Source organism: Capricornis sumatraensis, chromosome 1 (assembly GCF_032405125.1).
Source record: "Capricornis sumatraensis isolate serow.1 chromosome 1, serow.2, whole genome shotgun sequence".
Taxonomy (NCBI): domain Eukaryota; kingdom Metazoa; phylum Chordata; class Mammalia; order Artiodactyla; family Bovidae; genus Capricornis; species Capricornis sumatraensis.
The window spans coordinates 95547960-95562667 of NC_091069.1; the positions used below are offsets into that span (position 1 = coordinate 95547960).

The 14708-nt window shown below is 45.3% G+C and overlaps 1 protein-coding gene across 5 annotated transcripts in view; it reads left to right on the top strand.

Moving 5' to 3' along the window:
* DGUOK (deoxyguanosine kinase) overlaps positions 1 to 13104 on the top strand; it is a 33554-nt gene extending 20450 nt beyond the window's left edge. The window contains exons 3-7 of one of the 5 annotated variants that reach the window (XM_068973116.1): positions 2149 to 2336; positions 6170 to 6317; positions 11685 to 11800; positions 12390 to 12489; positions 12922 to 13104. In XM_068973116.1, the coding sequence (XP_068829217.1) occupies positions 2149 to 2336; positions 6170 to 6317; positions 11685 to 11800; positions 12390 to 12489; positions 12922 to 12948 (579 nt within the window). In that variant the 3' untranslated portion in view covers positions 12949 to 13104. Of the gene's footprint in view, positions 1 to 2148; positions 2337 to 6169; positions 6318 to 11684; positions 11801 to 12131 lie in introns of all 5 variants that reach the window. The other 4 variants (XM_068973098.1, XM_068973107.1, XM_068973123.1 and 1 more) reach the window with 4 other exon arrangements.
* Positions 13105 to 14708: the final 1604 nt, after the last annotated feature.

Below are 14708 nucleotides of genomic sequence, written 5' to 3' on the forward strand. Positions count from 1 at the left end.
TTGCATTTTTTCCCTCTAAAAATGTTCTTTTCATATTGTTCCATTTGGAGCATGGCTTCATTTCTTTTGCTGGGGGGCATGCCATGCAGTCTGTGAGATCTTAGTTCCCCAACCAGGGATCAGACCCTTGCCCCTGCAGTGGAAGTGCGGGGTCTTAACCTCCAGGGAAGTCTCTGGCTCCTTTTTTGGATAACCTGTTCTTAGTGTAGCAGTCTCTTGAATCTCATGGAGCTTTTTCCATTTTCTCCTCTTTCTGGCAATAGCTCTGTCTCCTGAGAGGCTACTTGTCCCGAGCACACTGATGAGTTCAGTCCTTTTGAATTGCTGAGTATTTTTATCTCCACTGATTGTCCCCTTTTTTGTTTTTATGTCTAAAGGGGTATGTGCTTCATGTTCTGTAGTTGAGATAGGTTCTTTAGAAATCACGTAGGCCTCTGTACAGTTTTTTATTCTACAACAGGCTCCCTTTGGTAGCCCAAAGCCTGCTGGTAGAAGCCCCCACCCAGTCATCCTGGTGCCTCTGCCAGCGCAGTGCCCCACTCCAGTCAGCTGGCTTCCCTGCCATCTCAGAACTGTGCCACGCACCATGGGCTCCCTACAGTCTCCAGTGACCCTGCCAGAGACCCCAGTAGATCCAAATTTGTCCTCCTGCTTCAACCTCCAGCTCTCAGCCAGGGGCCGTTTGTGAGGCTGGTGTGTGTTTGTAGGTTGGGACTGGAAAGAGGGAGGTTTTGTGACCTGCTGCGCTCTACCTGCATTGCTCCTGATGAAACCTTCCAAAGGGTAAGACCCTTCTTTGGAATCCAGGGTTGATATTCTGTGAAACTGGACCACTTATGGTTGTCTAACCTCCCCTTCCCCACCCCCTCTACCCCCACCAAGATTTTTGTCTCTACGTGAAATTCTTTCTTCTTAATCTCCGTTTCCGTCTATGGAGATTCCATGTACCATTTACTTACTTCCCTGCTTAATGCCACTTTTTTCCAGAAACTTCCCAGATTCTCTCACCACATGTGAGCACCCCTTTGTTGTATGTTCTGCTTTCTAGTCTAGTTTTCCATATTTTTGTCACCGCCTTTCTGTTTGCATTATGAGCTCCTTAAATTTAGGAACCATGTCTTGCTCGCTTTTATATGGAGAAGCATTAGAATGGAGAAGTTAGTGGAAGCCAGGTTTGAGTCCCCATTCAGCTCTGAACCATGAAGCCTTAGACAAGCTCTGTCACCCTTCTGAGTGGGTGTTCTCCTCGAGGAAATGGGCATAACAGTGGTACCTACCTCATGGTGCTGTTTTGAAGATTAAATGAGACAGCATAGCACAGTGAACGTTGAGATAAATCTTAATTTTGTTTTCTGTACCCCTTACAGCACCTAGCTCATGTAGCACCTCATCCACACAGGCCTTCAGTTAATGGTGACTAAATGAACACAGGTGAGAGTGCTTTGCGCAGAACTCACTTTTGCACTGAGTCAGTGGCAGGGCCCAGGGAAGAATCTAGGCTTCCTGAGTATTTTACACACATTCCCCCTGCACATGCGGAGTAAGTGGGTCTTCACGTGCCTCTCGTAAAGTGTCTAGAATCCAGGAGGAGGGATTAGTGTGTTTTTGTTTGTTCCTGTGTTTGTTTTTAACAATGTGTAGCTCTGCCATAAGAGAGACAGCACTCTTTATTTTGTGGGTTGGATTTTATAGTCAGTTACTTTCTTGTCTAGGTTAGTTTTAGAAAGAAAGAACCACAAATGGAAGCCCCAGAGAGAAGCAACATAGTGTTGTGGTAGAAGTAATATGGTTGCAAGTAGAGTTTTAGATGGTTGTGATTGTTACCTCCTCTGGCCCCCCTCTGCAAACACATCTATCCGTGAATGTGCTAATTCTATGGGTGGTTCTGGCACTGCTCTTATTTGGTATATTGAAGGTGGCATGTCATCTCACTCTATCAGATTCTCACCTAAGAAAGTAGGAAAGTCTCTTCCTTGGTTGTGTAGCTTCGACTACACAAATGGTGTGGGATGCAGTATCTTTTTAGTGGGAGGAAGCCTCTGTAATTGCTTCTCCCAGTGATTACAAGGTACAAGGTAGAAGGGTGGTAAACACTGAGAAGAAAATGTGCCTCCTAGGAAATTCTCCTCTTTTGTAATTTGCCTCTAGGCCGGTGCTGCCACCAGTCTTGGAAACTTGCTGGATATGATGTACCAGGAGCCAGCACGATGGTCCTACACCTTCCAGACATTTTCTTTCCTGAGCCGCCTGAAAGTACAGTTGGAGCCCTTCCCTGAGAAACTCCTGGAGGTTGGGAAGGCAGTACAGATCTTTGAGAGGTCTGTGTACAGTGACAGGTAAGATCCTGAGCCTCTGCCGGCCACAGGCTCTGTGCTCAGCACTACAGGTTTTCTTTTCTTGCTCAGACCCTGTACTGCTGTTGTCATTGAATGTTATCCTTGAAAAAATTGTCTTCTTTTTAAAGACAACACTGTAGAGATTTGTTCAGACTTACAATTTCAGTTACCACACATGTCAAGAAAGGAAACTGTGTTTTTCATAAACTAAATGCATTTAATTTCTCACATTGGCACTGATTACCTTGTCTTCTTCTTTTCTGTCATAGAAGCAGGCTGGTGGCTACCTAGTATAACCGTTACATGCAGAAAGGCACGAAAGAGACACTTAAGTAGCAGTGTATGTTCTAGCAAACCAGATGAGTCAGTGACTGGCTATCACCTTGAAGAAAAAAGCAGATGGAATTGAAATCTGTGTTCTAAAATGATAGGAGAAATACATTTATCCTTGTTTTATTCTTCAAGAAAGGATTTCTGAGCAGAAGCACATCTGAAAAATTGACTTCTGTCTTGGATTTAACCATTTTTGACTCTGTCGTGTGAGAGGATTTATTATTGGCCAGAGTCTATAAGAGATATCCAGTCTCTCATAGGGCCAGGGAAGGGCATTGTCCTATCTACCGGACGGAGGGAGGTGGGGAGTCACTTTTCACGAAGGCTAGCAGCTAGCTTGGGAATTCAGCCCCTCGATTCTAGAGGAGCTGGTCCGTCTATACTCCCGAATTCCTGGTTCGGCCACAAGACCAGGCTGAGACTTGTGTTTCAGCCATTTGAAGTGAGGGTGCCTCGATCTGGACATTACTGAGGGTTTTTTATCTGAAGGCTATGAATGACCTGTGTCAGTGTGAGATGGTGGCTCAAAGCATGTTGAGCTCTGAAGCCCCTTTGAATTATCAGAATGGGAAGTTTTCACTTCTGTTGTCCATTCACGTCATTTTGTTTATGTTTTTGTCTGTGCTGGGCCTTCGCTCTGCCCAGGCTCTCTCTGCTTGCGGAGAGTGGGGGCTGCTCTTCGTTGTGGTGCTCAGAGGAGCAGTGGCTTTTTTTGTTGGGGAGCATGGGCTTTAGGGCCTGCAGGCTTCAGTCGCTGCAGCTCCCCAGCTCCAGAGCACAGGCTCAGTAGTTGTGGCTCATGGGCTGAGTTGCTGTGGGGCGTGTGGGATCTTCCTGGATCAGGGATTGAACCCATGTCTCCTGCAGGCAGATTCTTTACCAGTGAGCCACCAGAGAAGCCCTGTCCATTCACTTCTCAAGACGCTAGATTGGTTACCTGTCTACTTCCAGATTACAGAAACTAGCCCTACTTCTTAGTCTTCCCATAAAGCCTCCTGGAGGGGGAAAAATAAGGGTATATTTGTAATGTATTCTGATTTTTTTTTAAGCATTACTTAAAAATCATTCAAGATATGTAATACAAACGCTATAGGCTAGGCACTCCTTCTCTGTGGACCCCAGGAGAGAGCCTGTTTTTTATAAAAGCTAAATATGTGAATTGTAAATGGTTGAGCTCTAGATTTTTGTTTTTTCAACTGTTGGATAAACTACTATTTATTTTCCTTTCCCCTCTCCCAAGCCTAGCCTCTAGAATTAGGAAGATGAATTACATATTGCTACCTGCCTGGAAACATACTTGCCATTGGTCTTTTGATATTCAGCCCTTTAGTGAGGTACACATGTGAGAGACCCCTTAGAAATACTTTGTTTAGAAAGTACACGGACTTTAGAAGATCTGTTCAGAAGATCTCCAGACTTCTCTGGCAGTCCAGTGGTTGAGACTCTGTGCTTCTACTGTAGGGGGCGTGGGTCTGATCCTTGGTCAGGGGACTAAGATCCCTCATGCAGCGTGGCGTGGCCAAAAAAAAGGTACCCGATCTTGACATTTACATGTAAAGGGAGGCAGCTGATTGTGCTGTTGGCAGCTGCAGCATCCTAGATGTTTTCTTCAGAGGGGACATTTTTGAGACAGAGACGATAACTGATTACACACTCTAGCCCTGATGGTAATTTAGAGCCTCTCCACTCCTTTAAACATTTATTCATTTGGCTTAGCAAATGAACAGATTTGTTGAATGCCACCTGTGTTCAGGCACTGGGTCAGACCTGGGGGCTGCAGTAAGCAGAGCAGACCCAGTTCCTGCCCTCATGGTGACCTTAGTCTGACAGGGAACTCTGAGACTGCACACCTGCTCAGGTGTGTTATATGTATTCCAAAGGAGCAACATAGCCTGTTTGGGAGAGTAGATGACAAGGAGGGAGAGTCTAAATCTTTTCTGTTAGAGTTGAAAGAAAACACTAGCATGTGGTTTTAGAGCAGGGACCCTGACGCCTTGGTGCTTAAGCTGGCTCTTTCCTGCAGCCCCTTCCTTCAGGCTGCAGGGGCTCTCCCCACCCTCCTCAGCATTTAGCACCGCCATGGCCTCTACATCCTCTCGCCCCTTCACTGCCAGCTTTGGAGAAATAAAGAAGTGCTCATCCTCAGAAAAGGGCCAGGGCCTTTTATAAGACTAAGTAACAGATATTTACTTGCTCTTTGTAAGATCTTCATTTTCATGTTACTTATGAAAAAGCTGAAAACATTTTTCAGATACTGAATTAGAAATTCACCTCTTTTCTTTGTTGTCTTCAGCTAGGCTATAGGTAAGCCATTTCAGACTGAAAGAGTTGGCTTCTAGAGCTCCCAAATTAGTGCCTTCATAGCCTAACAATGAAGTAGTTGCAGTGACAACTAAGGTGTCTTTAGTAGTATCTGTCAGTCACTGTTGTAAGTGCCTTGTAAGTATTACAGTTCTCACAACTCTAAGAATTAGGTTCAACTGTTATCTATGTACAGAGGAAGAAGCAGCCTGAGAGTTTGATGACTTGCGCCTGGAGACACAGCTAGTGAATTTTGAAGCCAGGTCAGACTCAGAAATGTGACTCTTGAAACCCTTCTCTTATGCAGCACTCGCAGACTTGTGGTGTATACCTCCCTGAGCCATTCATAGACAAGGCATCCAAATTTCATTTTTCCAGAAGTAGCCAGTTGCTGAGTATTGCCTTAGAAACTGGAATTCATTGCTTGATGTAAACTGTGTTTTGTATCAAGATGCCTGAGGTTGGAAAGCAGAACTGCCCCTCCTGAAACTATGGTTTCTAGTAAGCTCCGACTTCCTATTTACCAGATGCTCCTTTAGTTATGGAAGTAAGCAAGGGGCAAAATGAGGTTGAATTTTAGATTTAGCCTTCTCATATCTGTATTAGAAGCTCAGAGGTAGAGGAGGCTTGCTTTGGAAGAGAGTTTGTTTTCTTGGTGATACTGCAGTTAGTAGGAAATGCATTTCCTGCTCCATAGGGGACATGACTTAAATACAGTTCTGCTCTGCTTCTCGGCTAGACCGAAGGATGGCTCTGCAGCCTCAGAACCCTTGAGTCCTTAAAGTAAGTCGTGGGTGCTTTATACTAGGTTGTTTTGTTTGGGGGCTTACTTACAGTAATAATAAGGAAATCTTAAAAGTCTGAGTCTACTTGCACCATTTGCACATCTTTTGACTGGTTTCCAGGAGGGGAAATTGTTAGTGACCAATGAGACTGTCTTTCAGTGCCCTTTTTCTTCCAGTGGATTAATCCACTCAGAGATTTTGGCCTCTAAAGTTTAAATGCTATTCTCAGTATTGAGTGAAAGATGTAGGTAAAGAATTCAGACTTCTTAAAAATCAGTAAGGAACCAAAAAGGTTAAGTGGTTTGGACAGACATGGAACAAGTTGTTATTAATGTTTTTTTGCTTCTTTCTTTTGCCTTTCATTCCATTTCCCATTCTCTTCCCCTCACCCATCCCACCTACATTTCCAACCAGGTATATCTTTGCAAAGACTCTTTTTGAAAATGGGTCCCTCAGTGACATTGAATGGCATATCTATCAGGACTGGCATTATTTTCTCCTGCAGGAGTTTGCCAGCCGGCTCAGATTACATGGCTTCATCTACCTCCAGGCTGCTCCCCAGGTAAGACAGAATCTAAAGCCTTGAACATTAGGACCGTCTGAAACTTAAGAGGTGGCGCTCTCTGAGCCTCTGATTTTCCAGTTGGAGAAAGTTGGTTGTGGGTACTACCTGGGGCATGGAGAGCAGTGGGTGAGCACCCTCCCATTCTAGCCCAAGGACCCAGTCCCCATAGGCTCCCTGCAGCAGGGGCTGAAGGGTTCCTCTTGATGTAGCGACCGCCTAGAGAGGATTGGGCTTTATCACTGGGATCCACAGTTTCGACCCTCTGACCAGCGAGCGAACCTGTAGCCAGTTGCCTCAGCTTTTCCTTCCCTCTAACTGGGCCATCAGAGTCCATTGTGGTCTTGGTGGTTTCCTGACTAGCATGTCAGGAGGACGAAGAGGCTTTCCTCACCTCATCCTGATGCTTTCCTAATTCATTGTCTGCTTTTCTGAACCTTAAGGATGCCACTGGTAAGGCACGAAAGACTGTGGGAGTTGCCTCCCATGACCTCCGACCTGGACCATGGGGCCAACCCAGCACACAGTAGGGTGGTGGTGTGGAGTCTCTGAAGACGGCAGGGGTCCTTGGCTCTGCCAACCGCGGGCAGGCCCTGGAAGCCCTTCCCTGGAGGGGTCCTTGTCTGTCCAGTCCAGTGTTGCAGACACGTGATCTCGAAGGGCTCCTCTGGAGTGGGAGTCAAGCTGGGGGGTCTTTTTGAGGGCTGTGTTGCTCTCACCTTTTTAGACAGACATCTGACATACAGTCAAATGCCAGGTATAGCACATAGTCTCAGGAGGGAGCATTCTCTTCAGGCTGGAGGCCAGGCTTTTAGGTTTATGACCAAGTCTTGTGGAAGGAAGAAGCCTGAGAGCAGGCTGGCCAGGGTCAGAAAATGGGTGGGAGAGCCCCCATGACACAGACCCCCGGGAGCCAGAGGGGAGAGGACCGGATGGGAGGGCCTGGCCTCAGCAGGGGCGGCAGCAGGCGAGGGCCCTGGGTGTGAAGGGGACCAGGCATCGGGGCTCTTTATGTCGGGAGCTTCTGAAGATTGTGAGGAAATAAAGAGAGTCCACGGAAGTAAATAGGGTCTCAGGTTTAAGTGAAACTCAACTGGAGATGCAGTGAAGCCAGAGGGCTGAGAACCTTCTGTGAAAAGAGCAAAGCTGAAGGCGGCAGCCTCGCATGTTCATCACTTCTTGAAGTAGTCATTTCCTGGGAGCAGGAATAGAAGAGACCAGTTATGAAGGTGATGGACTGTAGGGGCAGGCATTGGTGCCAGTGTTTAGGGGAAAAGGAGAGCCGTGTCAAAAGGATGGTTTGAGGTGGCCGAATGTAGGGTTCAGGGTGAGAGGAAAGTCCTGGTCCCCAGGAAGGCTCATGGCCTGAGCCAAGGATGAGTTAAGAGCATTGTGGACTTGAACTGAGTGAAGACTGTGGTTGGATTTGAAGAGGTGACAGGTTTCCAGTAGGCGTTCATGGGATGGAGAGTTGAAAGCAGCTGTAGGTTGAAGGGCTAAGCATTAAGAGAAGAATTGAAAGTACTAACCTCTAACCTTTTCCTGGTTCCTGACCTAACCTGCTGGGACACCGGGACCCAGCAAGGAAGGAAGAAAGTCTTCCTCACGTCTTTGTGTATTTGGAATGACTTTGTGAGATGGGACAATGATGATAACGGTGGTGGTGATTGTAATTATTACGGTGTGGCTGATAACATCTTTTTGGAGAGACGAATTGAGGTATTTCAGCTGGGGTAGAATAAGGATTGAAGGATTAAGGATTACTGCAACTTGATGGTAGAAAAAAATTACTTATTTTGGGATTGGATGGGGATTTTGGTGCTATTTTGATGGCACCAGAACCGAGAATGTTGATATCCTTCCCCTGAAGTCACTCCTGATTTCTGCTGTGAGACCCAGAGGAACTGTGAGAGAGCAGAACAGAAGTGAAACATCTCTATGTAGAAAGTGGTGTGAGTGCCCAGTCCCCAGTGCAGAGTCCCGGCAGATGTTGGCTTAGAGCTCATGTGATGGACTTGAGTAGGGCATTTTGCTCCTTCCTACCTACTCTTCACTAACCTGTAAAAAGCAAGCTAGCCAACAGTAAAAAAAAAGAAATCAGAAGAGAAATGGCTGGGCCTCAGTGCCCCAAAGAATCAGCAAGAGAGAGTGCAGCTGGCCAGTGTGCCTCCAAGAGTCAGGCCATGTCTGCAGCCTGGACAGCGTGTGCTGCAAAGACCTGGGACAAGTGGCACCTGGGTGTGGGGCTTAGGAAGTGCAGTGGTCAGACCCACTAGCAGTCCCTGTCCAGTTGCTGCCTCTGACTTCAGGCAGTCCAAACAGCAGCTCTTCCAGGAGGGTGGGGTGGAGTGAAGCAGGCGGCTGCCGTTTCCAGCCGCACTGTCTTTCCTGCTCACATTCAGCGTGTCCTCCCCATGAGGACTGAGGTAAAGAGGAACCAGACTAAAGCACTGTTTGTGCAAGGTGGTTGTTTTTTTTAAAGAACTTGTAACCGTATCAGTACAGCAAGAATTACACCAAATGTTCAAAATAGAAGTTGACCTAGGCTTCTGGGTGGGGGAAGAAAAGTTTGCTCTCTTAAGTAAATTAATAGTGCGCAGGGAAATGTTAGCCTATTTTAACAGGAGAGACTTTAGCATCAGGTTTGCCTGCCAGCAATGAATGAATAATTATAGCTTTTATAAAAAGAATTGCTCTGCCCTAGTGTATAATTGAAAACATAACGTCACATTCTGAAAAATACGCATTTTCATTAATTCTGATAATATTTTTCTCTCAGGAAAATTAGGTAGCTTTGCTATGTTTAGAAATCCTGAAGCTACCTTGCTGGCAGGAGTGTGAATTGGTCAGCCTCTAAGGAGGCAGTCTGGCAGTGTATACTAGCAGGGTACATAGTTTTGCCCTATTAATCATGCTTCTTGGAATTTACTCCATAAATATGCTCCCACATAGGCAGAATGGCTCATGTGCAGGGCAGCTTTGTTTACAATAGCAAATTATTATAAACAACCCACGTAGTCATCAGTAGAGGCCAGTTAAATATATTATGCTCCATCGATGCACTGAAAAACTCTGAAGCCGTGAAAAAGAACTGGAAGGTACTATACTGACATATAACAATCTTCAAAATATATTCTTAAGAAGAATAAGAACTAAGTGTGTAATAGGAGACCTTTTATATATTTTTTAAGTGGCGGTAAGACTATATGTGTAAAATCTTTCTGAAAGTAGACAACAGTCACTAACATCTGTCATCAGTGGGGTGGAGCACTGGGTTGTGGTTAGTCAGGGCCGTAAAGCTGTGTGATGGGGAGGCAAGGGGACGGCGAAGAGGTCTGGAAGCAGTCAGCAATGAGGAAACGGTGTAGGGACAGAATGACAGAAGGAGAAAGAGAAGGTTCAGAGGGAAGGAAGGTAGAGAAAAAGATGAAAGTAGGAGGTCCACAGAGATAAGCTGGGTCAGAAATGAAAACTTTCCATGAGTATGTGCAATAAATATGTATTGACCACCTGTCCTGCCAGGCCCTGTGCTCAGCCCTGAACCAGACAGATTCTGGCCTGCTTTCAGAGTGGTGCTGAGTAAGCTGGTGCCAGCGATGAAGGGGGAGCCCCTGCCTCTTCCAGGAAGCTCTTCTGACTGCCCCAGCCCAGTTGCTGTCTTCCTTATCTGACTTCTGTACTTAAGATCCAAACCTCACAGTAGGGCACCTGATTTGCTGTTTTGCATATGTTGTTTTACTTGTTATCTAATTAAATTATAGACTCCCTAGGACAAGGACTTCATCTAACTTTAGAACAGTTCTTGATTCAAGGGAAAGAGATGAGAAGGGATAAGTGCTAAAAGTATTAGCATGTTAGACTGTTAACCTGTGTAATCAATTTGAAAAGTTGGGCAGAAGATCATAAATGAAATTTGTTTATATGGTTTTCTTTCCCTAGAGAAAAGATGGTACAAGAGGCAAACAGTGAAGATTGCACCTTTGGGAATCTTATACATTATATTTGGGGATAAAAGTTTACATTTGGGAATAAAACTCAACTATTTGAAAGAGAGAAGTCCTAAATCAGTGAGTTAATCTACATGTTCTTCCCAGGACAGATGACACTGAATAATGAAGTGTTTGCCATGCATAGAGAGGAAGGAAGGCAATTCAGCAAAGCAGACATTTGGAGCAAAAGTTTTGAGATGCGAAAGAGCTTGGTCTGTACTGCAGACAAGAGGTCACATCCAGTTTCAGGGGAGGAAGGAGCTAAGAATGTCAAGAGTGGAGAGTTAGGAGGGGTGGCCAGACTCTGGGAATGGCCCTGTGTGACCAGTAAAGGAGGTGACATTCCCTGAGCCATTGTGCTTCAGATTTTCTGATCAGATGAAGACAGACTGGAATTATGCATGCTCTGGAAGGACTGAGGGACAAAGTGAGTCTCAAGCCTCACTTTTTTATTTTTTGAACTGTGACCTATGCAGAATTTGCATTCTACCCCAGAGTGAATGTGTGATATGACATGACTTCAAATTACTTACCCTTTTGTAAATATGATGTCATGCATACTTCCTTGCACCTGGGACTAAAGGCGATAAGCACCCTGTGAGGTACTTTAAGCAAGGAGAGTCGTACCATTAGAGTCAGCCCTCCGGGTCCAGACATGGAACCCCGTGATGTGGAGAGCCCACTGCCATTTCATACACATAAGGGGCTCTAGCAGCGTTGGAATTTTGTACCCACAGAGGGTCCTGGAACAAACCCCCCTGAAACCCCCACTGCACATGCTGAGGGACAGCTGTATATTGCAGTAGTCTGGAAGGGTGGAGTGAGCAGGACAAGTAGGAGAAAAGACAGCATTTGCCTGGAACTGATGGGCTCCCTTCCGTGAGTCTTCACGGTGACCCATGGGGTTGATGAGAGGAAGTAGAAGCCCACAAAGCTTACGCCCCTGGTGCCTGGCAAAGATGGGAATTTAATCCTGGACTTTCTGACGTTAAGGCCTGTGCTCTTTCCATACACTTCACTGCCTCCAGGAGGCAGATAGTCAGAAGGCTCTTGCTCCATGGTCCAGGTGAGAAATGCTGGGGACCTGACCAGGGCAGGGTGAGAGAGGGGCAAGGAGAGAACCAGCTGGAGAGAGATGAAAGAGAACTCAGTGACTTCCTGGATGTGGCAGGGAGGAGGAAAAAAATAATAATTCCAGGTTCCTAGGGTAGATGATGTTTGCCATTAACCTGTGATTCAGTAAGAAGACAAGGCAGCAGAAGGAATGTCATAGCACTAGCGCCTGGGATAGACGCAGCAAGGAGGCCTGAGAGCCCCCAGCTTCTGTGACAGCCGAGATAGCCCAGCAGCTCAGCAGAGCCCGGGGACTGTCTTTCAGGTTTGTTTAAAGAGACTACACCGGAGGGGCAGGCAAGAGGAGAAAGAAGTTGAGTTGGCCTATCTGGAGCAGCTTCATGGTCAACACGAAGCCTGGCTTGTCCACAAGACAACCCCGTAAGTGGAGAAGAGGGCGCCAGTGGACAGAGGCCTGCCTTCTTGCAGCCAGTCATTAAAATACAGGCAGCTGAACACGCAGCCCCTTAAGCAGGTTCAGAGTGTCCTGGAAGTGATTGGAATTGTCAAGCATTATCCCCAGCAGAAATTTAATACTGGATATAAACTATATATATCAAGAAACATTTTTCATTAGATTGTTTCCCAGTTTTTTTTATTTTTCGATATGCCCCTAGACTGAACTTGGTGATTGATGATGATGAAGTAGTTGGCTCAGGGTAAAGGGCTGAAAAATTGTCAGTGTGTACTAAGTTAACATTCCTGGTTTCAGCCTTTCCTCCCTTCAGGCTTGGTGTGCTGTCCATTTAAATTGTTTGGGGCTCCGACCTTCAGTATCAGTCTTCAGACTAAAGAGAAATTTCAGTCTCATCTTTCCAGCCAACTTTATTGAATTCCTTTTTTAAACTGTTTGCATGAAATTTCCCTGAGAAGCCCTGTGACCTTAGAGCTGTTCTGAATTATTAAGACTGGTGAGTATGTGAAGCTTACTGTCTTTTTTCTGCTCCCTAAATACTCGTGCTTCTTACAGGCTCCACTCTGAGGCTCTGCTGAACATTCCAGTGCTCGTGTTGGATGTCAATGATGACTTTTCGGAAGAAGTAACCATACAAGAAGAGCTCATGAGGAGGGTGGGGAAGGCCGTAACGCCTGCTTTTCTTTCTTTACACTTCTACCACTTCCGAACTTCACTATGGGCCCTATGCATTGCGCCTCAAATAGCATTTCACACTCCAAAGCCTGTGGGGCCTTGGATAAGTTATTAATATAATCTCTATCCTCTAAAGTATTTGGGGCTAATAATTGTTAAATACTTGCCTTGTAAGATGTGCTTTCCAGCTGACTTCCTCGTCTGAGGTATTCTAGAACTAGGGAAATGAGACTTCTGGATTCACTCCAGCTCTGCCACTTGATACCCTGGGCAGGTCACATTTCCTTTCCATACCTGTGTTCTCTTCCTCACAAAAAACTCGAAGGCTTGGCTACACATGCATTATGGATGGACTAGTGTATAGTCTCCTGAAAATGTGAAATTTAACTTTTCATTTTTCTCTTTCCCACAGGTAAACACCTTTGTAAAGAATCTATAACCAGGACTGGGATGTTCTAGCTGGGATCTGGGCTCTCTGACTTTCTAAAGCCAGAGAATACCCAGCCACCCACCTTTCTGTCCCCTGCTCCCACCTGCTTTTACCCCTAGAGTACTCTGACACGCAGCGGGTTAAGCTTCTGTTAGCTGTAGACCTAGCCCTAGTCTTCTTTTGTATCTCAAGGACTTCTTAAATAAAGTCTATGCTTTTGTGGATTTTGTTAATCCAGTTGTTCGTTTATTTCATCTTGTATCTACTGCTCTGAGCTCCCCTCTAGACTAGCCATTTTCACTTGAGAAGAGTCCTTGCTTGCTTTTAAATCCTTCACCTGTCAGACTTCCCTGTGTGTTCACTGGTTCCTTCTGACATGCTAGGGCAGGGACTACTTCAGAACCCTGACCAAGCTCTGCCTTAGGCATGAAGAAGGGGAATAAAATGACTCAGGAGTGGATGGATGTGAAGTGAGAGCCCTCAGACCTAGGAAATGGAGCTCAAACTCCAGGAAGCTTCCCTGTGTCTCCCCATCCAGCACTCTTGGTGTGGGTGGTGGGGTGGGTACTTAGACCTTTGTCCCAAAGCTGAAGAACCTGGATGAAAGGAGGGAAGGAGGGAGAGAATAAATCACAAGCTTAGAAGTTCAGCATATGACGTTTAGGGCTTGGTCGTCCTGGCACTCTGGCCTCCTCCAAACACCTACCAAGTAAGTTTCAGGTTAACTTCATGGAGTGAATTTGTCTATGCTGGAAAGAAAGAAAATTTTGTGTGTGTGCTGCAGTTCAAGCTTCAAGGACAGTTTACTGTAAAGAGAGAAAAATACATGACTGTCTAGAATTGAAGTGCTTCATTGAAAGAAGCCTGCAGATCCACGATTCATCAGGATCGGGATTCCTGCACTGAGCCCTTAATAGCTGCACAGGCCCACGAGAAAATGAATGAGCTTGGGACCCTGAGTGTCCCAGAAGACACAAACCTGCGTTTCCCTGATACTTGGGAAAACAAATGTGAGACTGGTTTCTAATAGATGTGTGATGTTTTGAAATAGCACAGCATTTCTTTATGCTACTTAAAACATTTTTTTAACAGCTTTATTGAGGTAATTCACATACCATACAATTTACCCATTTAAAGTGTTCAATTCTGGAGTTTTTAGTGTAGTCATAGAGTTGTACAGCCATCACCACAGTCAATTCCAGAATGTTTTCATCACCTCAAAAAGAAATGCCATGCCAGTTGGAGTCACCCTCTATCCCCCACTTTCCCACAATCCCCACCCACCTATACCCTACTCTGGTCAACCAGCAGTCTACTTTCTATTTCTACTGATTGGCCTATTCTGGACATTTCATGTAAACAGAGTCACATAATATGTGGCCTTTTGTGACTGGCTTCTTTCATTTTCAAGGTTTTTAAGATTCATTCAAGTTATAAAACATATCAGTACTTCATTCCTTTTTATGGCTAAGTATTTTGTAAATATACATTTATTTATCCATTTATCCATTGATGGACATGAGGGTTCCACATTTTGACTATTAGGAATAACACTGCTATGAAAATTCATCTAAAGGTTTTTGTGTGGACATATGTTATAATTTCCCTTGGGTATATACTGAGGAATGGAATTACGGGGTCAGATGACAACTCCACGTTTCACTTTTTGAGGAACTGCTAAACTTCCGAAATTCCGTGTTATGTTCCCTCCAGCAGCGTGTGAGTGTTCCACTTTCTTCACGTCATTGCCATCTGTCATTTTGATTATA